General features: G+C 30.6%; 2 protein-coding genes across 10 annotated transcripts in view; one reads left to right on the forward strand and one right to left on the reverse strand.

Annotated features, from left to right (window-relative positions):
• LOC143246517 (insulin-like growth factor 2 mRNA-binding protein 1) overlaps positions 1–6,870 on the forward strand; it is a 62,944-nt gene extending 56,074 nt beyond the window's left edge. For 3 of the 4 annotated variants that reach the window (XM_076493348.1, XM_076493344.1, XM_076493346.1), the window contains 2 exons: positions 2,095–2,208; positions 4,270–6,870. In XM_076493348.1, coding sequence (XP_076349463.1) covers positions 2,095–2,208; positions 4,270–4,389 — 234 coding nt within the window. In that variant the 3' untranslated portion in view covers positions 4,390–6,870. The remainder of the gene's footprint in view (positions 1–2,094; positions 2,209–4,269) is intronic. The other variant, XM_076493345.1, reaches the window with a different exon arrangement.
• A 319-nt stretch (positions 6,871–7,189) lies between these two features.
• LOC143246518 (ubiquitin carboxyl-terminal hydrolase 40-like) overlaps positions 7,190–25,033 on the reverse strand; it is a 76,942-nt gene continuing 59,098 nt past the window's right edge. For 5 of the 6 annotated variants that reach the window (XM_076493351.1, XM_076493353.1, XM_076493352.1 and 2 more), the window contains exons 21-31: positions 24,711–24,773; positions 22,373–22,475; positions 20,791–20,879; positions 19,846–19,969; positions 17,669–17,902; positions 16,944–17,157; positions 14,777–14,842; positions 14,033–14,252; positions 9,809–9,904; positions 9,593–9,684; positions 7,190–9,146 (exon numbers count right to left, since the gene is read on the reverse strand). In XM_076493351.1, the coding sequence (XP_076349466.1) occupies positions 9,050–9,146; positions 9,593–9,684; positions 9,809–9,904; positions 14,033–14,252; positions 14,777–14,842; positions 16,944–17,157; positions 17,669–17,902; positions 19,846–19,969; positions 20,791–20,879; positions 22,373–22,475; positions 24,711–24,773 (1,398 nt within the window). In that variant the 3' untranslated portion in view covers positions 7,190–9,049. Of the gene's footprint in view, positions 9,147–9,592; positions 9,700–9,808; positions 9,905–14,032; positions 14,253–14,776; positions 14,843–16,943; positions 17,158–17,668; positions 17,903–19,845; positions 19,970–20,790; positions 20,880–22,372; positions 22,476–24,710; positions 24,774–25,033 lie in introns of those variants that run through there. The other variant, XM_076493354.1, reaches the window with a different exon arrangement.

Raw genomic sequence — 25,033 nt, forward strand, 5'->3', positions numbered from 1 at the left:
TCTTGCAGAAAGTTTGTAGCAAACAATTAAACATGGGTTCAACTAATTTACTTTATAATCAGTCTAAAAATTTGTGAAACATGATTTGTTATGCAACTTCTTCCTGCACAATCTGTTGAAAAAGAGTTGAACATTGGATTACAAGTAAACTAACCAATTCTTATGTTCTTTCCAAAGGAAATTCTTAACAGGAATGATGAACAAGATAATTAAAAAATGTAAGCCAAACATCATTGAACGTCCCTGATTTTTCCCTCAGTTTTTAACTGTTGAAATATTGGCAGTTAGTGTTTTTTACAGTTTTTATATATGAGTTTGTGTAAGGTGTCAGTTTGTAGCTGGTGAAGCATTGATGTCATATATACATACACATTTAAGGCTCCTAATTATAGGCATTGTGAACAAATGTTTTAAAATTATAACTGGGGTACCTATATTCAGCAAAATTATAGTTTAAAATGCTATTTAATTTCCACAATATTGTCTGTAGTAATATAGGAGTTGCAAAGTGTCTGATTTTTGGTTTTTCCTCCTTGACTGTATTTTCCCTAAACTCTTTATGTTTTTGCAACTTGAATCAAAAACTTTCTTTGAGGGAGGTTTACATATAAAATATCTAGAGTATTGGAGATGAAAGTTATTGTCCACAATGTATAGTGAAATATTACTGATATTTCAAATTAAATGGGTAAGAAAATTATCCAAATTGGAGAAAGATAAAACTTGTAGCAAACAACTAGTAAATGTTTGTGATGTTTGATTTTTCGTAAAGCAGTAAATGCAGTACTTGTAAGAGCAATCCATATAAAAGACTGCTAAATTTGTTCCTCAGACAGTGCCAAAAACTCACTTTATATAAGTTAAATTTACAAAGGAAGTGGATACAGAAATAAAAATGGAAGGCATTGTTTGAAACAAGATTTCTTGAACAATCTTTGTAAATCATCCAATGTTGTTATCAAACATATTCCCTTTGTATGTAGTTCGTTCGTGTAGTCAACACATCATCCTGGACTTCAAAATATTTAATGTGAGTGGGTGGAATAACATGGCTCTCGAAGAGAAGGGAGTAGTGGTTTCCAAACTTTTTTTTCTACTGAACACACTGTAACCCACTTAACTTGCTTAATGTTGCAATCTCACTGCTGCCATATACAGTATTTTCAGGTAGTTTTTTTTTTCTTCATGTTCTTATTTTTCGTTTGCTGAAACTATTGCAACACCCCCAGCACCTTGCTGCGATAGAATTTGGAAAACACTGCTGTAGGTGATGATTTTTGTTACAAATAACTTTTTTTAAAAGCTTTAATAATGGAAGTTTTGAACCATGTATCTTTTAACTATTGTTTTTTTTAGGTTATGAAGTTAAGTATCTTCAGAAGAGAGAAGTGTTGTGTATAAAAATGTTAATGTGATATGCAATTGTGTTAATTGATAGTTTTTACTACCACTGGTAAAAAAAAAAAGGGGGATTTTCCCCTGAAACTTGCACAAAACAAGTTTGAAATACTAAGTATACAAAGTGCATTAAATTGGAAAAGTGGCAAATTTAAAGTTTTTTATATTAAAGTTTGAAGAAAAATAAAAGAATAGTTATTTTAATTTGAGCTTACAAATTTATTTTCTAGTTGTGATGGGGCACCAAAGAATATCCCCAAAGTTTTATAAGTGTAGAGTAATATAATAGCAAGTTTATATTGTATTTTGTGGTTGGTCTTGCAACTTCTTCAGAGAAGTCGTGTGCTGGTAGTGTCACAGAAATTGACTCTGGGCACTCCAGTTAGAGTTTGATCATCAAGTTAGAATTAATATTTAGTAATAATAATACAAGTTGGTAATTAATTGTCATACTTAAGCAATTATATGGATTAATATCTGATCACCAGAACCTTGTCATAAGTAAGGGATTTCAGCCTTTCAAATGTGTCCAAAACATTGACAGTTCCATAGCAAATGTCAACTTATATAAAAGGTAATTTGGTAGCATAGTTTGCTGATGTCCAAGTAATCTAGTTTTTGATCTGGAGATTTTAAATTTGAGTTCTTCTAAGTTCTAAAAGTACAAAGATTGTAAAGATGCTTTCTTTTACATAGATTCGAGAAATGCAGAGGATAACACAGGCAATGATAAAAGTATCAGAGGAGAGCCAAAACATCCAGGCAGATGAAACACCCATTTGTATCACTGGAGATTTTTACAGCTCACAAGTATGTCACTTTCATACGTTAACTACAGCAAATAATTTTGTTTTAGTATCTATGAACATAATTGAGCTTATCTTTGTTTCTGTCTAAAATTGAATAGTTCATAACTTCATATGAGCCCAGCATGGCCAGGTGGTTAAGGCACTCAACTCATAAACGTGCTCACCCTTTCAGCCACGGGGGGGCATTATAGTGTGACAGTGAGTCCCACTATTTGTTGGTTTAAAAAAAAACCAAACAGTTGGCAATGGGTGATGATTAGCTGCCTTCCCCTCTAGTCTTACATTGCTAAATTAGGGACAGCTAGCAAAGATAGTCCTAGCGTAATTTTGTGTGAAATTCAAAAACAAACAAACCCCATGTATTGAGAAATGACATTTAGATGTAATGATTTGAAATGCCACTCGCAATAATGATTTTTACATAATACTTAAAGTAAAGGAAACTAAACACTAGTGTAGAAAATGCCACTTGCAAATTTATTTGGTTATGTGAGAAATGCTTCAGGGACATGACAAAACTGATAATAGGGGTGTAATTACTTAGAAACATTTTGAACTTGTTTCATAACCACTGGTTCTTTAGTTATACTCTTAATTAGTGCCTTTGGTTAGACAACTATTCATTATAACTAGCATTTATTTTAAAATACCAGGAATGCAGTTAACGATGTTGATATGCACATCACCACTTCAGAGATTTGTAAAAATAAGGAATGTATTCTCTAATTGAGTTTTTAAAGCTACACTTTCATAATGCTGAGTGTCTATGAAAAAAAACAAAAAACTATGTTGAATTATGTAACATTAATTCGGTCTGCTATGTAGCAGCTCATAGAATGAGTTTAAGCACAAACTTCTAGCTCATAACTTGACCAATATGAGATCTTGTTACAATTATAAAAGTTGGAAGATTGAATCCTTTTGATTGATGCATTTGGTCATTGCCCAAGGTCTCAAATTAACCTATGCTAATCTTACCTGAAAGAGTTTCAACTTGAGGGTTGGCTGGTAGAAATCCTGCTGAATAATAAAACTGAATTTGGTATATGCAAGCCCCACGTTTGGTATTGTTGGTACACAAAAATATAGCTAGTAAAAAGGAGAATAAAAAAGGCCTTGCATTAATATACTCTACTCCTGCCTTAAAGAATTGCAAGGGTGTCATAACTGTTGCAGGTTCCCTCCTTGTTTTCTGCATTATTATATTAACTCTGTCTCTATTTGACCCCGTAAACACTTGTTTCAATACTGTCCTATATCATTCTTCAAAATTTGATTATAATCAAAGTTCTTATTTTGTCGTACCATGCAATGAAATGGATAAATAGAGCACATACAACAGTTTACTTTTTTACTAATGATTCTAAACGTAAGCCATTTAATAACCTTAACATCATAGCTCATTTTGTTCTAAAGCAAATTCCATAACTTGTCTTTTAAAATATAAAAAAATAATCAGTCAATTTCATAATTAGACTGTTTTCAAATGGAGGAAAAAGAGGTTGAATGCACTTGACCTTATAAGATTTAAGTTCTAAAATTTGAGAAGGGAAGTGTGCATAGACAAGTGTATAATAAAAACTTTCAATACAAAGGAAAATGTGGCTTTAATAATACTTTTATCTATGTCAGTTCCTTAAACTTCATAACTATTAATTAGTTAAATAAGTTACAAACTAGTTCAAACCTGAGTAATGAGTTAGAAAATTCTTAGTTTGTTTGAGTAACCCTAAAGAGCTGCAGTTTTTCTTTCACTTAGTCAACTATTCAAAAAGTTTTGTTACAGTAAAAATTGTACTCCTATTTAATGTTTTTTATATGTTAGTATATATTATTTGTTTAGCTGACCTTTTCTCTTGTTCTTCACAATATTTTCTAAAGTAAGTGTACAGAAGGATGCATTTGTTTATAGATGATGTTGTTGTGATATAGAACTCCATTATACCAAGTAAGGGAATTAAAATGTTTAGTTAAATTCTTGTTCTTTCCCAAGTATGCAAAAGTTGCAATTTGAAAGTTGCCTTGATGGAAATAATAAACATTAAACTGGTTATCTTTATAGGCTGCTCAACACCACATCAGAACCCTAGTAACTCGAAGCCAGACAGTCACCCATGTGCCAGGATGCCATGGGCTTCTACCAACACCCCCACAATCTCATTGTCCAGGCCAAGCCAATTAAGTTTTGTAACAGAATTAACGTCATGGTAATACTGCCTTCCCATTTCCAAACCAAAGATGAGCATCATAAACACATTCTTAAAACAATGTGCTACACAGAAGCATTATTTTTTGTTTTTCTAACTAATGACCAAGGAGAATTTGAATTTCACCTGGAATGTTATCAATATGGCATACAGAAATTAAGGATGCTTTGCTTTGTTTAAAAAAAATTCAATACTTCAGAAGATTTATCTACTGATCAGATATTTGGTGCAAAGCTATCATTATGAGGATACTCAAAACATCTGAATTATGGAGACTACTGGGTGGGAGGGTAGAAAGCTTAAAGTTTGGGATGGGTTGAAAGGGGTTAAATGTTTTATTTCGTTTTATGTTTGAAACATTCGTAGGACCATAATTGTTGACTGTTATTATGATTGTTTTTCTTTTTGTGAATGTGGTATAGAAATTTATTTTTGATACACTTGTTGGAGGAACTTTTTTGTTAAGATTTTTATCGGAAGCATTTTAGCTCGTCATTGATGGCTAAATAATCTAAATGTCACTGTTTCACACAACATTTAAGTTTCTCCAATGAGGATTGATGATAGCCAATTTAAAATTTAACTAAATTAATATAACAAAGCCCATGTTTGCTCTTGCAAACTAATTAAGTTCTGTTTCACTCAAAAGTGTGAACTGACCATAAACATTCTTTATTCATGTTCGTATATTTATACCCCAATAAATACAATTTTTGAGCTTTAACAATGAAATTCCTCATATTTTATTTGAAATGCATGAAGTATGAAACCAAATGGAGCCATGCATCTATAAAGAACATGAATTAAAATAATTTATAAAAAGGACATTGTAGGGAAAAGTGAGTGGTAAACCTACAGTACAACTTTGGCTGCCTTTATAAACAGTTTCTTGCATGTTAATAACTGTTATTTGACCTCTTACAAGTTTCTTATTCCTATTGAAAACAGTTCCAGGGATTCATAAACAATTTAGTTATTACTAGAAAGAATAATTCTAGGATTAATGTGTTGTGAAACAAACATTGTTTTTCTTATCAGTTCTAAAGTAACAACGCTAGATGGTGGGACTGAAATGACCATTTAACGAAATACATTTTTGAAAATTTATAAACTCGTAATAAGGGAATTAGTATGTGGTTTAAGACTCCCATGAGCAGCTGTGTGTGCTCTTAGATATGCTTTCTAAAATGCCTACTACCTCATTTGTTTGACCATCTTATTTCAAATGTACTTTTTTGCAAACCATTTTTCTTGGCCAAAGTTGGTAAGAGATAAAAAAACTCGTTTAATTACTAATAACATAAATAATTGTTATGAGATGATAATGAAGGTCAGTGTTCTTGATATATTTCAATTTTTCATTATAATAATTGAATTGGGCATGGAGAAGTATAATCAGAAGTTTATCCACTTCCTGAAATTGTCATGTTCGACACTACGATGCGATTATTATATTAAGACATCTATATGAAATGCTCGTTTCTACGTCTTGGAGTTGCATGTTTTGCAGGAAAGCGTATTAAAATGACTTGAAGTTAAATGCAATTTATCTCCTGCCATACGTCACTATTAGTTTATTTTGATACCACATCCTATGGTAGTTTCATTGGTCACATAATGGACCATGCTGGACTTCAAAAACAATATATTGTTTTCAAATAAAATTTCAGTTTAACAGACTGCATTGATTTTTATATATTCATCTGTAGAAAAGGAAGTGTTGAAATAATATTTGAAGATTTTCTCTATGAAAGCTGTTGTCTTACCACTGGCTAAAGTCAGTCAGTTAAGTAGAACAGTATTACCACTTCATATGCAAGATTATGTTACTACATTATGGTGGTTGTAAAATTTGGGATTTAATGAACTTTGTTTTGTTATTGGGTTATTTCACAATATAAAAAATTTTGGAATCTTAAACACAAAACAACAGATGTTCTGTATTAAGTATATTGCCCATTTAAGACTTGAACCATAAAAGTTATGTTTTACCAATATTTTCCCCCTTTTCTAGATATACCAGTTGTGGATAATCATTGGGCTAAAGATGAATCTGATTACAGTTCTGTGCCATAACTCCAAGGTCAGCAAAACCCTATAGCACTGGGAGGCATGTTGACTCAAACACGGGTAAATCCTACACTGTTATGGTCATTGCAGTCTTGGCAAAAATGCATCCACAGGAAAACTGGTATATCTTTTATGAATACTGTTACAAAAGTTTTTTTTTATTAGAGCCTCACCCCAGAAGTAAGCTCTCCTCGTTTTGATTGTTTTTTTTTTCCAATTCTGTGTGACTGGGAAAGAGCCCATTCCATTAAACAATTGATCAGTTTCTTTAAGATAAGGTTTAAATAGCCAGGTAACCGATAGTGATATTACTATCTGGCTAGAGTTTCATCCACTATGTACCTGTAAACCTTTTCTATGGAGAAATTAAATTATTCTGTATAAAATGTCTAACCTGTTTGTTTTTTTTGTAATGTATATAAAAACAAACAGCTGCAGCAAACACTGAAATTTGTTTAAATTTTGGGACAAGAACATATTTAAAATTGCTTAAGAAGTTATCCTTACTCATTTTGCATAGAAATAATGGACAAATAAATGAATGAGCAAGAGTAGATAAGAATATTGCTTTTTTTAAAACAAATGGGGTATTTCCTTATGGAATTAATACACTTTAAATTTAAAAATAATTCTCTAATAAAATTTTTTATACAAAAAGTTTAAATTTCAGCTCCTACCATAAAAGAAATTACAACGAAACAGACATTGCAAAACACGTATTTTAATGAGAACACCTTAGATAACATATACAATGACTCAATAAATTTGTACTTTTGTAACTCCCTTTCACTAAGTTTTGCAGTGAAAATATTTGCTGATCAAACAAATTAGTACTATTCTTAAAACTATTTTTACAATTAAACATGTAAGAGTAAACTTGAGACTACCGGGGAAACAAGTAGACTGTTTCTTCTTTCTCTGTTCTACATTATTTTTCATATACTTTTAAATTGATTCCACTAAAAATTAGAATTATATAACTTCATACATTAACGTGTAGAATAACATTTTAATTCATCTTTATTTTCAAGCCTCCAACTAAGGTCTTGTTATTTTACTCAAATCAAGTTGGACATTACTTTCTGAAACTACACATCTATTTTGACTACACTAAAACTGATAAGTACTGTTGACAGTCAAAATATGGATTTGTAGCTTAAGAACATAATATAGACACTCTTTCACAGACTTTGTCCCTAGTTGCAGGCTTAAATATAATCTTTAAAATTTATCTGTTAAGTAACATCCAATTGGAAACATCTTTACCCATTTTTCAATGGCTTACTGCTGCTTTGGCTTTAACCATTATGGAGTCAGGTGGTTTTGTGTAAACATATAAAGTACAAAAACACTTACACCAAAACCTAGATATACTCTGTGAAGTGTGTGAAACAAAATAAGTAATAATACTGAAACATGCACACAATGTACAAAGATCAGTAGAACAAATCTACTATGGTTATCATTAAAAAACTTGCTGACGTAGTAACAAGAAACTTTAAAAAAAAATGGTTGTTTTATGAAGTCCCTTGAGTATGTACAATTTTAGAAAAAAATACCTTCACACTGCAGACGATGTATATCAATTTTTAATTAACCTTGAGAACCATAAAGACAAATTTGGAAACTCAGGTGTGGAGAATTGTTCTAATTTTCCAAATAATGGGTATATGAAACAACAGATTTTGTCGATGGCAAAAAGTGAAGGACTCGCAGACATTCTTCAGCATGAAAAAAGTCAAGGCACTTGCATCAATTTTAAAATTACCTCTGATAGACTGCAGTCATAACCATTTTTTTTGCTGTAAATCTAATTAATAGCCTGGAGATATGTTTACTCTTAGGCTAGTGAGAAACTTCATTTTATTAGAGTACATAAATAGCAACTTTATTCATATAATCTTCACTAGGATTTTTTAGTTGTAAGCTTCAAAGAGAAACTAGGAAAGTGGTGAAAAAATTATCCTTATCTTTTACAAATCAACACCTAAATACAGACAGTTTGAATAAAATAATCACCCCCTGTGGCTCATGAAACAAGTAAAAAATATATTAACACTTTGCAAAACAATTTTTTTGCAACTTCTAAATACATTTAGCAGCCTTAGCCATTGCAACAGAAAGACTGGTTTTTCCTTTGTATTCTATAATTTTTATGAAATCCTGGGGAATTCCTATTATAAACCATGGCCATAGTTCAATACTGCAAAATGTTGGTACAACAAAGCAGTTTTTAAGAGATCTTTGACTGGCAAATTTTATTCACAGTAAAATCACCTTTATGGATAGTAAATATCAAAACTTCAAACATGTCGCTAAGAAAGAATAACCTATACATCACGTGTTTAGGGGCAAGTTACCTGTTAAAACATTTTCTGCAATAAAATAGAAATCAAGTTTTGCTCTTTTTGTGGGAATAGCATGTTAATTAATCTGAAAAATGCACAAAAGGTACAAAGCTGATACACTGTATGAACTTTAAGTTATAACCCTATTCAAACATAGCATTTGGTTCTTAACTTTATTTAAAGAAGTCACATAATGCAGAACTACAGTCTCCATGAATCAACTAAAATTATCCACATGTATTGTAATCCCCATTTCTGGCTGCTTGCAACAACTAGGATTATTTCCATCCAGGGTGGCAGTTTCATTTTGTCGTCTATTGAGAGAATATTAGTTATTACAATGCAAGGTAGAGATTAAAAGTTCAATAGAAAATTTATATGCCTGACTGTTACTGAATTAAAACAGTCAGTACAAACATGAATAAAATATGGTATAATACAGAAGTGCAGTATTCCCACTTAACAAAATGGCAATAAAATTTTTGAGGGAATGCTGTTGCTTTTAAAACTGATCTAAGGAAAACTATTGATACCTCACAACGCAAAGCCCAGTAAGTTTCAAAATAAACCCATTCTATCCTATAAATATAATTTTTCCTCGCTTAAACATTTTATCATATTGTTTCTTAATATTGCAACTTTATAACTAATCAAGCCACTCATTGAAATGAACATGTCTACCTTAAGATAATTTACTTCTAAAACCAAGGGAAATTGTAATGTTGCTATTTGTGGATGATAATAATTTTAAAAATTTCACCTTTCACGTGCTTTCTCTTCTAACATCCTCTTTCCTTCATCATCTTCCATGGTGGAAAAGTCATCCTTTCCTCCAGGATCATAAAGAATATCCTAGGGAAACACAATCTTAGGCAAAACATAATTCTAAATAAGAACAAAACTTCTTTCACTATTAAAAGAATTAAAGACAGTTTTTGACAACAGAAGACTGATTTTTTTTTAAACACAAGCTTACCTTGATTCCTAGAAGGTCACCATCTTTCAGTGAAAAGGGAGCAAGCCGTAAATGAATTTTCTTATTTCCCCACCTCTTAGGTGATCTACTTTTGTGCTACAACAAAAACATTTCAAATGCATTCAGAGCTTGCAACGTATATACTTTATACTAAATACTTGAGCTTTCATGTTTACAAAATGTACTTTGCCTGAAGATAACTTTAAAAATTCTCAAAATGGCTAATTTGTTTAATAATAATAATTCAGTAACTCATTAACAAGGTTATTTAATTTATTGAAATACAGCTAACTTGAAAAAAATGTTAACCCACATAACAACTTAACCTCATTATAATCTGTTTATAAAAATATCATGCTCTATATTTCTTTTTTTATGGTTACTGATCTAGATCTTTTTAGATGCTGCATTTATATTTTACAGGGCATTCCTCACTTGTTGCAAATTATAGTTTTCCTAGTTTAAAATCACATTTGTAACTTTTGTTTAGAGTATAGTACATCAAACTACACAACTCCAAGATTTATTCGTAATTAAATGTATATATATGCAGTTATATCATATCCATTGTTTGAACCACCTGTCCAAAAAGGATTGAATTAAATCTAATAATGTTAAAAGTAACAGCCAATTAAACTATATGTTTCACTGTTTTTTCCTTTTTATGGGGTTCTAGTTTGAAACAAGATAAACTCTAAAATGAAACTTATTTTGCTGTTTTACATAGATTAAGGTTTAGCATGTCTTGCTGATGCTTTGTTTTCTAGTTTATGGTCTTGACAAAATCCTAATAGTACTAATGATTTTCTCAGTGTAGTGCCATTTTCATTGCTTCTTCAGCTTTTGGTATTAAAAAATGTAACATTTAAAAGTTTGATGTATGTGTGTTTCAAAATACTCTTGATTTTGTCTACAAACTAGACTTGTAGAGCTGCTTAACTGCTTACAGAGTAGGAAAAAAACAAATTTTGGTACTTTAGTAGCACTCAGTATGTTGATATCCAAATGCAGGGTGCATGGAAAACTTTTCTCCACTGAAAAAAAAATTTATATTTAGTTTTTATAACATGAAATAATAACCATTCAGTAAATTTTGAGTTCTTTTTTATCTTCTACAGTGGTCATTCCAATCAAAAGAATAAAAAAAAATTAACAAAATGAGTGAGTTGAATTTGAATCTTTCAAATTTCAAAGGGCCCAGCAGGGCTAAGTGGTTAAGACGCTCAACTCATGATCCGAGAGTCGCAAATTCAAATCCCTATCAAACGAAAAATATCTGCCCTTTCAGACATGGGGGTCTCATAATTTTATATAATGTTAAAGTCAATCCCACTATTCATTGGCAAAAAGAGCAACCCAAGAGTTGGCAGTGGATAGTGATGACTAGCTGCCTTCCCTCCAGTCTTGCACTACTAAATTACAGACAGATAGCCTTCATGTACCTTTGCACAAAATTATATATATAAAGATTCAACCAGATAGTGGTGTAGCAATTAAAAGGTACTTCAACTCTCAACCAGTCAAGCATCTCCACAAGATGGGTTAGTACACAAATAATTTTTACAAAAATATTCTTCTGGTACAACTATCATTTCTTTAATCTTACAGTAAGCAAATTTTGTCGATGAAGTTTTCAAGTGACTAACTTGAAATGCATGTAGAGATTTGGTCTGATATTTTAAAGTAGCATCTCAATTAATTCATGTTTAATGTTGATATAATTTAGTATCAGGATAACAACAGTGAAGATGAAATGGTATTACAACAAAATCTTCAGGTTGTTAAATTTTTAACAAAAATAGCAGACCAGCTTTCTATGCTACCTGTTGCAGATACAGCATTGCAAGAATACTAAGATCCAATTGAGCTACTTATTTACAAATAAGAAGTAAAATAGGTACAGAATTACAGTAATTATGCAATGAAAAACTGACAAAATCAAATTCTACCATGATATTATGTTGATGTTTAATGAATAAAATTAATGATTCATTGATACGAACCAGGAATTAACTCCTTACCTCCTGGGGCTAAATTGCATACGCAAATCAAACAAAAATGATAGAGAATTCATCTTTTATTGGATTTCAGATGTTACTTTTGTAAATAGTAGCATAAAAGTACTGGCCAATAGTACTTTTCTTTAAAAGTAAAGAAAATTTGCTTCTCGAAAAACTTTGTGCAATGTATGTGATTTTTATTTTTTTACAGTAGCTTAAGTCACACTTTATTGCATATCTATTTACATATTAATCATTAAGTTGAAAAAATTAACTCAAAATGGATATATTTTTAGGAAAGAAGTTGATCCATGAATGTTAAGGTTAAGATATACTGAACAAATTAGGCTTAGCACTTTGAAATGTAAAAGTTTGTGATTGATATTTTTTTGCATTTAAATTAGCAGTTTTTAGTTCATAATAAAATATAATAACCTTGTGTGATTTGTATGTACTACAACTACCACGTAAGAATTTTATATTTTTCTTTCTTCGTATCTTCACTTTGTTGTAACACCCACATTTCTAATGCTATTGCTTTTGATATACTGTATATCCCACCGTTAAAAACACAACCCAATTTTGATTAGCTAAATTTTGAAAGAAAAAAAAATTGAACATAAGAATAAGGTTACAGCACTTCCACCAATCTCACAAAGGTGTTTTGTGGATTGTTTAGTGACTTATGGTACATATATCCTATTGCCCACTTCTCGTTTTCTGTGAGATGTGTGATTATCATAGTTACCTTTAAAAGTGGAATATCTGTATTATTACTAGTAAGTAATGCCATTCTAAGCCTGAGGTGTTAAAAAGGGCATCGGTATTACAGCACCATATGTATCGTGGCCTCTTGTTTATTTGTTATTTAATGCTAAGTAACTTGTACATTTTATTTTGGGTATTATAGAGGGGCTTGGATTACAATCTAGTATCAAAATGCATCCTCTAGGCTTAGGTTTAAGCCTATGAGCAATGTAACCTTTGACCTGGAAGAAGCAGGGTAAATTTTTGAGAGGAAAAAATAGTGTCTTACATGCCAGGAAATATGGGAATTAAAACAGTCAGAAATAAAAGCTTATTCTGATATTTTGCAAATGGTTTAAAACTCGCATGTTTGTGGTGGAACAGACTATAAACACTCATCTCAATAATACTGGGGCGTTATGACATTTTCACCACTGGAGTGTCAATATACTAAAGAACTTAAGTTTCAAATTCCAATACAAATCTTGTCTATACTGAGAGGAATGTGATCCAGACTGATATTTTAAGTGGTGCAAAGTGATTTTTTTTTTTATAATTTATGGTATATGAATCCTTTCGTAATCACTTCTAACTAGAATCAGGCAGTTTTATTCAAGCTAAATGTATGGTAAGTTATTATACATATTCATTTGTTGTGGCCATTAGTACTGTCTGTGTAGTGAAATAACATACAAAGAAATGAGTCAATATAAACTTTTTATGGCAAATGTTCACTCTAATAACCTCATGATTTTTATGGCACAATAAAAATATGGCTGCAATGAAGTATAAACTTAAAATAAAATTAAAATGTTTTTTTTATGTACATTCATATAAAAATAAAATTCTAGTCCAAAAAACAAAAGGTTTGTTCAGTTTAATTTTGTTGTATAATACTTGAAAACATAAGGAGAGTATGTAGTTATTAAAACAATTAGAAATGATCAAAAAAGTTTGTAAGAAATTTAAAAATAAAGAAGTTCAATCCTGGAACAGATATATATATATATCTTAATCATATCTTATAAATACCATTTCCTAATGTAATTTTCAAAGATATTGAAGATAATAATGCAAAAAACACTAAATTTATCAAAAGTAACAATCTTTTCCTTTATTAAACTATGTTCCTTTATGAAAGTTCCAAACAATTTCACACCTGGTTTTATTGTTGGAACGAAACAGCAAAAACTTACATTGGCTACAAAGTAAATTAGTAGTTGACAGTGACTGGGTTAAAGCAACTTAAGTGAGTTTATACTCGTGATTAGAAAATTAAATATAAGAACTTGAACCACACGGAAAGTTTGGAAAGTAAATGCTGCAATGTATTGATGCTTGTAAAGTCAAATACAGCCTTACAGAAACGTATTGGTGGAAAACATTTGTAACCAAACCATGTCATCACCTTTTCTAAAAAAAAATAGTATCCTCACATATCACAGTTACAAGAGTGAAAGAAAAATTTACAACTTACATGGTTGGCATTTTCACTTATAACAAGCCACTCAAACTTTTCTTTAAAATGTTTTGCCATAACAAGTCTATCTGATGGAATTCCCAGTTTGACCGAAAGAGATTGGCAAAGATGCTGAAATGTTGCAGACTTCCCTGCAGCCCACAACATTTCTACGGGAGGAGTGTGGCATCGAGTGTCAGGAATACTTCGGCAAATGTTTAACAGAATATCATGCTGTCTGTTAAAGAAAGATTAAAAGTACCATTTGTACTCAACAAATGACAGTAAACTAATAGTCACCATTAAACAATTACTAGATAATGAATAACTTAGTGACTGAATTTTATTTTCCATGATTAAATGCTATAACATTTAACAACCTTACGGTAAAGAACTATACACATGAATTACAATTACTGCCAAGCTATAACACAAATTTGTGAATTATATTTAAAGCAACTCTTTCTTAGATCACAAACATCATAAAACAATAAAGGCTTTTAGGTTTGTTACTCAAATATCATTGAAGTTCACATAACCCCTATAAAGTTTCAAACTCTTCTGAAATCTCAGCATAGGTAAATAAAAGATACTGTACTAAATCACATACTTCTGATAATTCAACATATTTGTACTTGGTCAGGAAACATTAAACAAGTTATTTCATTGTATATCTAGTATCGATAAAATAAATACTTTAATGTCAGGTAAACTTATATTTCATTTTTGAAGTAAAACACAGTAAAACAAACAGATACTCACAACAAATCTTCATCTTTTACAAGGAGTTGAAGACATAAGTTCTGGTGATTAGTCAATTTTAGTTTTCTAGAGATAAAGGGAAAATTATGAGTGCATAGTTTTAAAAACAAAAGCCTTTAAAGTACAAGAACATTTGTAGTAAAGATGTTCTAAAAATGACCATGAATATAAATGAAAAAATGTGTTCAGTGACATTCTGTAAAGTCTAATACACTGTAGTGAAATTCTAACTGTTATATGGGTCTTAGATTAAACTGAAGCTGTTGAAACATTGATAGACAAACAAGATTCTATTTCTATAAATAATTAACATGTTATAAAATTCACTTTCAAAATGAACATTGGTAATTTGGTTTCATGAAAAGAAATCTGAATGAAGAAGGCTTGTTTGTTTTTACTAACTGTAGACATGTATTCAGTATTTGTGTAATTTGCTAAAATACCAGTATTATATTCAGACAATACCCAATGAAAACTGTATATACAAAGGTTTAAAACATAGTTGTTTTTTTTCTTCTGTGATCCTACATTTTTCTAAGATGAAATTTCAAGGAGAAGGCAAATATACAACAAAGACATTCCACTGTAAAATTTCAACTTTTATGTTCCTTTAAGTACATATTTAAATTATCTAATATAGATGATGATAATTATAATACTAATATTAATGAACTGGAATAATTTAAAATGAAAAAACCTTAATCTCTCCTGTTTTCATATCTCAATCTCACACAGCATTTGAGTTATTACTTGTCAGAGAGGTTTATTAGTAGATTAGAGGAATTCTATTAAATCCTACATACAGTATGTAATGTATTTAGTAATTCCTGCCTAATGTTGTAAATAGTCTTACCATGATATGGTAAGTTCAATGTAAGTGTAAGAAGATAAAAAAAACAAGCCAAATGATAATGCATATGCAAGAAAAGTTATAATTCGGCATTAAATTTTGCCAATGAACCAACTAAATCTTAATTAAACATCACTGAAGAAATATATATATATTTGAATTGCAGCTTTAATTAGTGAATTTACCAATTTCACTATTAACACCATGACAAGTAAAACAAAGATATATATCTATAAAATTCCCCAAATTAATAATACTCAATATTTGTCTGCTCTGAACATGCACGTATACCTTACTATCTAAATGCACACGCACTTCATGTCAAGGGACGTTAACTAAAGGTAGATGTCAATATACTTCATTGAACATTTTGTACAAGATATTAGAAGCTTAAAATTCTTAAGGAGAATAACATTTTAAGTCTATTAATTAACAGTATTAACTAAACTAAAGCAAACGTAAACAGATTACTGTGTTGATTTAACTCTATGGAATACAGACTGCACTTAATCAAGGCTTAACTAAAGTTAGGCCTAAGACAAGAGGACTTGAAGATTTTAGTGTTTGTAATTAGAAATTTGTATTACTCCAGAAATCAGATACTAATCTGACTACAAATGTTTTGTGAATCTTGGCTACTAATTTTAAATATGTGATAAGTCGACAAAACCTTTCTGTTTTTTGTTGTTTTTTTTCCAGCCAACCACTTACTTGAACGAGATAATTTCTTTTGATAAATTAAATCTATTTTTCATTTTAAAAATAATTCAGAGTATTAATATATGTGAAGTTTTTAGACAGTACTTATTTTTTTATAGCAAAATAAATGGCAATACACCATAGAAACTATCTAACAGTTCCATTACCTATGAGAAGTTCATCTCCAATATTCTTCTTAGATGTGGTGTCTTACTGTTTCAAAAATTTAGTTTACAGTGGCATCATACACCACTTCTTCTAATCCAGGGGTTCCTGAAGTTTGAGTCACAGCAAATACACAATACTGTTAATGTATTTAGCATATATAGATTTTTAGGTTGGATGTAGGTTGTTCTAAGGGCTTTGTGAATAGAAAGTTTGGGACCCCACTTCCCTTTTCTAACCAATATTAGGGTACTTCAAACTAAGAACATCTTCAAGTACCAATGTTGAAATGTGACATTTGGAAATACCGTTATACTGAATTTGAAAGCATGCACAAATTTTATAATTCCCTTATTATTTCTACTTGTGCACAGTAAATGAAATGAAACTGTGCTAAATTTATAAACAAGCTGCTATTAAATGCAAAGATTTCAGATGTAACAAGCTGCTTACCGAAGTGTGTTATTAAGACCTCTTAAGACTTTTCCTGGAGAACCACCTTCCAGATGCCTTAAGCGTAAATAACGAACATTTGGCAGAGATATGGTACTAAGAGCTGGAAGAGTAAGAATCTGATGTTTCAAGTCTGCAAGAGATGATTCAGCTGAAATTTCTACTTCTCCAAGTTTATATGTACCTGAAGGTGTATCTATGATATTCCATATTTCTGTAAAAAGAGAAAAATTTCATGATTCTTATTAACCACTGACAACTTATGAAGTCTTAAACAAAATGTATTTTCTACTATCTTCATCTTCTTGTATGTATGTATCTAATAATGAGTGACATCTCTATTCCACCAAATAAAGCAACATGTTATGCTATAATTTAGGTAAAAATAAAGCATTGAAAATGCTAGAAACTTCTTCAGTTCTTTTAATTTATCCAACTGTTCGAAAAACTTCAAACTTTGACACCTACAATCAATGATGCATGTTAAGGCTCTTCAAAATATTTCAAGAAACAAATTTTACCCGATAGAAATAATGCAAAACTTTTCCATTTGTGCTTTTAGAACAGTGTATGTCTTGATATTGAAATTAAAACTTTTTTACAGTTTTCATGATAGCTAAAAAATTTACTGTAAAATATAATAGTAACATAAATTCCACAACTTCTACAAAACAAAACTCAAACACACCCCCATCTTTTATGGAATACTCATATAAAGAATTAACCTTTTAATGCACTTGATAAGTCTTCAACTTTATTTTCTTGTTCCTCGATACTTTCTGGTGTTTTGTGTAGCCATATGGCAAGAGTTAAATAACCATGAGGGGGAAGTCGGCCCTCTTCTAATAAAAGAAAGTCACCATGCTGTAAACCTTCTTCTTCAACAGTTGTGTTTTCATCGTGCAAGGGTTCCATAGATTCACCACACCAATTAGTTCGGCAAATATGCCATCCATCTCCTGGAAACACAAAACATCTCAAGAAAATCCTACAAAACATTAAAAACTTGTATTAACTGAATAAGACATAAAACCTATAAATATATATATATATATGACATGGTACAACTGGAAGTTTAATGAAGCATTGAACACAAGACTAAACTGTCAAATAAATTTTTCTATCCCTGTAGAAGTTTTACTGAAAAGTGTAGACATTTCACATGACCAAAAACAACACAAGTATTTACCTGAAATTATACAAATCATTGTTAAAGTATTGTTACTGCATTATAATTAGTCTATAATTTGTTTACCTTTTCTTTCACAATTTGATATATACTTATTATATATCAAAAAAATCAAAGATTTTTAGAAAGATACCTTTTCACAATTTCAGAACTCTTGAATATTGCCTGACAAGATTAAACTGGAATTTCTATTCATCAAATGTAACCACCAACATAAACTGTAACAGTAGATAACATGAAATATACACAAATCTGATTCAAATAACTTTTCTTTTAAATTTTTGATTAAGGTGATTATCATATAGTAATTTTTTTTATAATTACTGAAATGTTTCAGGAAAAATGATTTAAGAATGGCATATTTACCAAGATTTGTGGATAGTGGTAGATATCTTTCAGCTGATGGAAGTTATACAACTCTGCAGTTATCAAAAGGTGAAAATATGGTGTTTAAGTTTTCTTTTATTGTTTTTTTTTTTTCCTCATTTGCCTATGTTCATTGGAGTATACAACTAAGTGCCAATTCCATTTTGGTTAATGTCATTTTCAATACATTTATATTTTGTTCCAGTTATATTTCATTAATAAAACCTATTCAGGTGTTTAAACATAACAGACAACTTGGTACTAGGGTAATTTTTTTTTGTAACTGACTAGCATTGAACATTTTTTATAATCCAGTTAAAAGTTAATTTTCATATTAAATAATTCTTCCTTTAACCAACTGAAAGACCCACAACCCTCTAATTAACATACAATCATACAAAGAGATATTCATGATCTACGACAGCTATTAAATAACAAGTTTTGTGGTCTTTCAGCCAATTCTTCCACCAGTGATTGTGTTCTTTGTGATGGCCTTGGTTACAGACAATTGTTCTGCAGTATAGTTTCCACTGAAGAAGGCTTTTGCACAACACAATGAGGTTAACATTGTCCTACTACCTTTGTACTATTTTCAAAATGTTGTTTCACCAACAGAGTGACAAAATACTGTCCAGAATTTGTTCTAATTTCTTTAAAGTAAACATTCATTGTGGTAACATAATTTCACTTGCCACAAGCATGACACTGCTTGTAGGACTTTTAACACTTCCATTCAGATCAGTGTTTCAAAAAAAAAACTTGCAAATACGGCCTGTGTCACTTTTATGGACATAAATCCACGTGAATTATCTTAATTATAGAAATTTTCTACTTTAGCTCCAACAAGCCATTGTATGCTTGTGTTACTTACTTTTTTCACCATTTCTCTTGTGCAGTTTATAGTTGGTCATCATGAATTAGTCTAATTTATCCCTACTGAAACCACACCTTCATGCTTTACCAATATGGTTCTACACTGCAGGTATTCCTTTTATTCAAACACTTCATGGTCTCTTAAATTTTGAGAGAAAAAGATCTTTGTATTGGTAACTTCTGTAATCCTCTCACAAGAGTTCAAATTTAAGCACTACATGTTGAATGAAATGCAACAAGAGAGTCATGGGCCATAAAAAGATGACTAGATATACAATAGTCTTTATAAAACTGTGGTCTGTTGACATAAATAAGAAGGTTAATAAAAAAGTAACACACTGAATTAGTTCTGTTTGTCATAATTATGTCAACCTGTTTTAATCTAATAAACATTAGCTTGTTTTCTTTATCTTTAATTAAGTTATGCTTCTACAGACCAGAACAGAAGCCAAGATAAACTGAGTTGCTACTTACCTTCTATTTCTGCTGTACAAAGCATAGATTTAAGACAGTGAGATACTGAAGCCTGTTTCTCAACATTCACCTCAAAGTCTGCCTGGTCGCCAGCTTCAGCTCCAACACTGAAGAACAGAGTTATCTACATAACAAAATAACATTAAATTATACAAGGTCTATTGACCTGAAGTCAAAATAATCTAGATCAGAAGTTTCCAAATTGTAGTCTGCAGTGATACACCAAATTTATGAAATTATCATTTACTGAATGAGTAACATAAGTAAACTGAAATGCTAAGACATTATAAAACTAACATAGTACCATATACAAGTCCCAAATTAATAATTGTAATTAACATAACCTGAATTATATAAATTCGTTGTGCACCTGGCATCTTTGCCTGTCAATTGCAAAGAACAAGACAGTTGATTTCCAGTTGGATTGACATATAAAACAGAAGTATAGAAATAAAAGTGTAACTGGATCTTCGTTTCAAACTACCAGACATTCACAAGCTTGTTTAAACAAAGCAGTTTCATTGTTCACATTAAAGTAACTTGTAAGATTTTCTTTAACTTTCCACATTTAAATATCTTTTTATTGTTCTTTTCTTAAAACTAAAATAAATTTGTGAAGATAGTAAAATACAAATGATACACTAGTTACACATGATAAAATCTACTTTTAACAGGAAGTGGTCCACCAATACAGTAAAGAAGTTGAAGAGGGTCTGCTGGTCTACATTGTCCAGTTTCTGTAAAAAATATGCAATAGAATGGAAAGAACAACACAATGATGGATTTCATCCACCGAAATTCTGCTTGCTGTTATTTGCAACCCTCTCTTCCAATTCCTTTCAACCATCACTTTAAGATAAATGATATTTTGCTTATAATAATTTAAACAATAAGTGATAGAGAAACAATATTATAGACATTTGTGATAATGTTATCATTTGTTACCTCATCACTTTTTGGAGGACTACCATCTTCTAAAATGATCAAAGTGCCATCACAGATCCCAGCATCCTTCAGTGTGTCACTGTCATGCACTATTCAATATAAAACCATTTTTCACTCCAAACTAGTTTTCTAATGCTAACCAATACAATAAGAAGAATAACACAACATCAATAAAAAGTCTTTAATAATAGCACTTAAATTCTTTTCTCCTGCATATACAATTAAAAATCTGGGTTTTGAACACCAGTGAGCTTAAGGTTTGTGAAAGAAATCACAATAAAAACTAGACAATTTTTCCCCACTCTCCTATTGATTTGTCCATTATTGATTTCAAAAGAGAAGTGTGTAAAACTAGTATTTTAAATATAGCATCAGTATCCTAGTCTAGCTTGCTTTTGATAAGGTCCTAGAACAGAAACACACTTCCTTTTATTTTCCAGTAACATTACTACCCAGCTGATATGTCACACTTCCTGCTTTCTTCCAAGCATAAAAATTTAAATTGCTACATTTGTTTTTCACTGCTAATAAAACTACCCATTTTCAGTTCACCAGTTTAAAATACATCAAAAACATGTGATACTTAAGTCCTTAAATATGAATATTCTGACAAAATAAATGATACTACTCAATATAACTGGCTAATAGTATTTAATTAAAATACTATAACAATACTGAACAAAAGTGATTACAACAGTCTGTATACACAAACACTGAATGATTCAGTATTTAATAGCATGACCATTGATAAACTTAATAACAGCAAACAGAATAGCATGTATTCAAATTATAAGATCAAAAAGTCATCACAAACCTCAAAAAATAATGATTATAGCAATTTTATTGGCAACTGGAAAATAACTAATTGTAGTTAAGAAAAAAGGCTGGATAAAGAGGTACATTATCTGGAAAATGCATTTGGAAAGAAATGGTTATCCTGTTAGTATGAGCTACATTATTGGAGTTTCATTGTAAGAAAATACTCAAGTTACTCATAAATTTCAATTTTATAAGAAATGATGACCAAGCCTTATTGTTGCTCATTCTTTTTCTTGTAGTATTCAGAGAATGATGGTCCCAAAATGTTCTATATTCCAGACAGTTTGCTTTTGAGCAAAACCACATAAGGTCATCTGCAATGTCTACTGTGGGAGTACAAAATATTCATGATACAGAGAGAAACTGAAGAAAACTAAATGAGTTTGAAACTTAATTCTAAAAACTTACTTACTATTCATGTGCAATGACAACAAGAATCATATTTATTGTTTGTTTGTTTGGAATTTTGCACAAAGCAACATAAAGGCTACCTGCACCAGCTGTCCCTAATTTAGCAGTGAAAGACTATAGGAAAGGCAGTGAGTCACTCCACCACCAACTTTTGAGCTACTTTTTATCAATGAATAGTGGGACTGTAACATACCCATGATGGAAAATGTGAGCATGTTTGGTGGGATGGGATTCAAACCCACAACACTGATCAGATTGCAAGTCAACCAAACTAACCACCTGGCCGTACCAAGCCTTAATATTCATTATACCCTGAAATAAAAACACTGAAACATTGTTGTTAAAAACTCACAAGGTGGTTTTCTCCAGATGTTTTCAGGATGCTTACGAAGTCTATACACGGAATTTTTCAATTCTAGTTTAGAAAGAGCCATTAACTTCAGTTTTTCAACCGTCTGTACACAAAAAAAAAAAAAAAAAACCAATAGAATTAAAATGTTCCACACACTTTACTTGTACTTTGCATTATAATGTAAAAAATTCCTAAATACAGCATCCAGATATGATTTGGCTTGAACTAATTGAAACGTAGCTAATATTTTTCATACTAAAATTTTTATATAAATTGTTGTAAAAAAAACAACAACTGGGTTACTTCTAAGTATTTGATATGACTTAAAGAATTCTTATAAGTAATATGATTAAACAAAACCATTCTACATCAGTAATAAGTCTATCAGTGCATTAGCAAAAAAAAAAAAGGCTATGCATACTAAACATAGAAATAAGGGATAAGCTGGTTTTTTTTTCCTTATTTTGTACAAAGCTACAGAAGGGTTACCTGTGCTAACTGCCCCTAATATAGCAGCTATAGACAGCTAGTCAACAACACCCACCAATAACTACTCTTAGGCTTCTCTTTTACCAATGAATGGTAGGATTGATTATCATATTATAACACTCCCATGGCTGAAAGGGAGAGCACATTCGGCAACAGGAATTCCAACCTGCAACCCTCAGACTGCAAGTGCCCTAACCACCAGGCCATACCAGGTTTCTACTGTATTCACCGAGGGAAACTGAATCCCAAATTTTAATGTTGTAAGTCAACAGATTTACCATTGTCCCTCTATGGACAAAAAAGTAAACAGACTACTCATTAGATGTTGTTAGTCAACAACTATAAACATAAATAGCACATTACTTAAATTAAATTAATGGATGCATAATAATAAATTAAATAGAAAATAATAAATAATTAAATAAAACTTGTTTTTATACAAAGCTCAGAAGTGTTTTATTTTGATCAGGCAGAGTTTCTTTACATTGTACCTCTGTTCTGGACAAACCGTGGTTTTGAGTTGTAGTTGTTGCTTCCATCCATCAAAAAGTCTTTTGTATTTTTTTAATAGCTTCAAATATTTTTATAACTTACTTGAGTGATCTTTGTTGTTTAAACTCTTTGAAAATATTTAGTTTTTGAAACTAATACAAACACAGATTCACATTTGAATATCACACAAGACAACTACCTCTGGTATTTTTCTAAACAGTTAAGTACAAACAAAATTATATGTGATATATTTGAACATCTTGCAACTATGAACATAATTTATCATACATCATATTGTCTGAGACAAGTAAAATTCTGCCATTTTTGTGGTATGTATTTCTTTGAATTTTACATCTCAAACCTTACTTCAAGTTGTATATACATCATGAACGTGATTAATCTTCAGAATAGACAGATATTAATAGCAAGATAGTTGGTTCCATAGGGTGTAAGAGGCAACTGCCCTTTCTGGGGTTCAAAATAACAATTTTAAAGGTGAAAAAAGGTGTAGTCCCAACAATGCTAAGCTCATCCAGAATTTGATACTTTTCTATTTCACTCTTTTAGAATCTAATTCCTGAGTTCATGCACATTGTTTTATAAACAATAACTATTGATGAAATAGCGAGTAGATTCTAACAACTAATTGACATTAACTACATCCCCTCTCTCTCTCTCTCTCTATATATATATATATATATTTAAAGACACATACCTCCAAAATATGAAATACACAAAAATAGGTGGAAACCTTTTGCAGCATATCATACACTTCCATCATATATAGTATATATATATATTTCATATATTTACGTCATCAGAAAATACTTCCAAGTTGTATATATCATTACTTTCCATTCAAGTTGTATATATCATTACTTTCCATCACTCACATCATCACTCATCATCAGATCATACTTCAAGTGGTATATATCATTACTTTCCATCACTCACATCATCAGATCATACTTCAAGTGGTATATATCATTACTTTCCATCACTCACATCATCATCATACTTCAAGTGGTATTTCATTACTTTCCATCACTCACATCATCAGATCATACTTCAAGTGGTATATATCATTACTTTCCATCACTCACATCATCAGATCATACTTCAAGTTGTATATATCATTACTTTCCATCACTCACATCATCAGATCATACTTCAAGTGGTATATATCATTACTTTCCATCACTCACATCATCAGATCATACTTCAAGTGGTATATATCATTACTTTCCATCACTCACATCATCAGATCATACTTCAAGCGGTATATATCATTATTTCCATCACTCACATCATCAGATCATACTTAAAGTGGTATATATCATTACTTTCCATTACTTACATCATCAGACCTTACTTCAAGTTCTATTTCTGAATTTTCACTGGCTGATTGATCACCATTAGTCTAGAAAATCAAAGGTTGCAGTATTAATTTTATATTGTACATAATAACAAGTTCCAAAATGTTTTCATAGTTAACCCTTTGCACAAACACTAAAAAAAAAAGGTTTTAACTAGTAATAGAGCAACATATTAACTGTAACATCAAAAAATACAATTAAATATTGTTACTAAATTTTTTTTTCCCCGTTTAAATTATTAATTATGTAACTTTTTAAATTAAAATAATTCTTACATAATTTTTATAGAAACATCTACAGTAAC

This window comes from Tachypleus tridentatus, chromosome 3 (genome assembly GCF_004210375.1).
Source record: "Tachypleus tridentatus isolate NWPU-2018 chromosome 3, ASM421037v1, whole genome shotgun sequence".
In the NCBI taxonomy this organism is placed as follows: domain Eukaryota; kingdom Metazoa; phylum Arthropoda; class Merostomata; order Xiphosura; family Limulidae; genus Tachypleus; species Tachypleus tridentatus.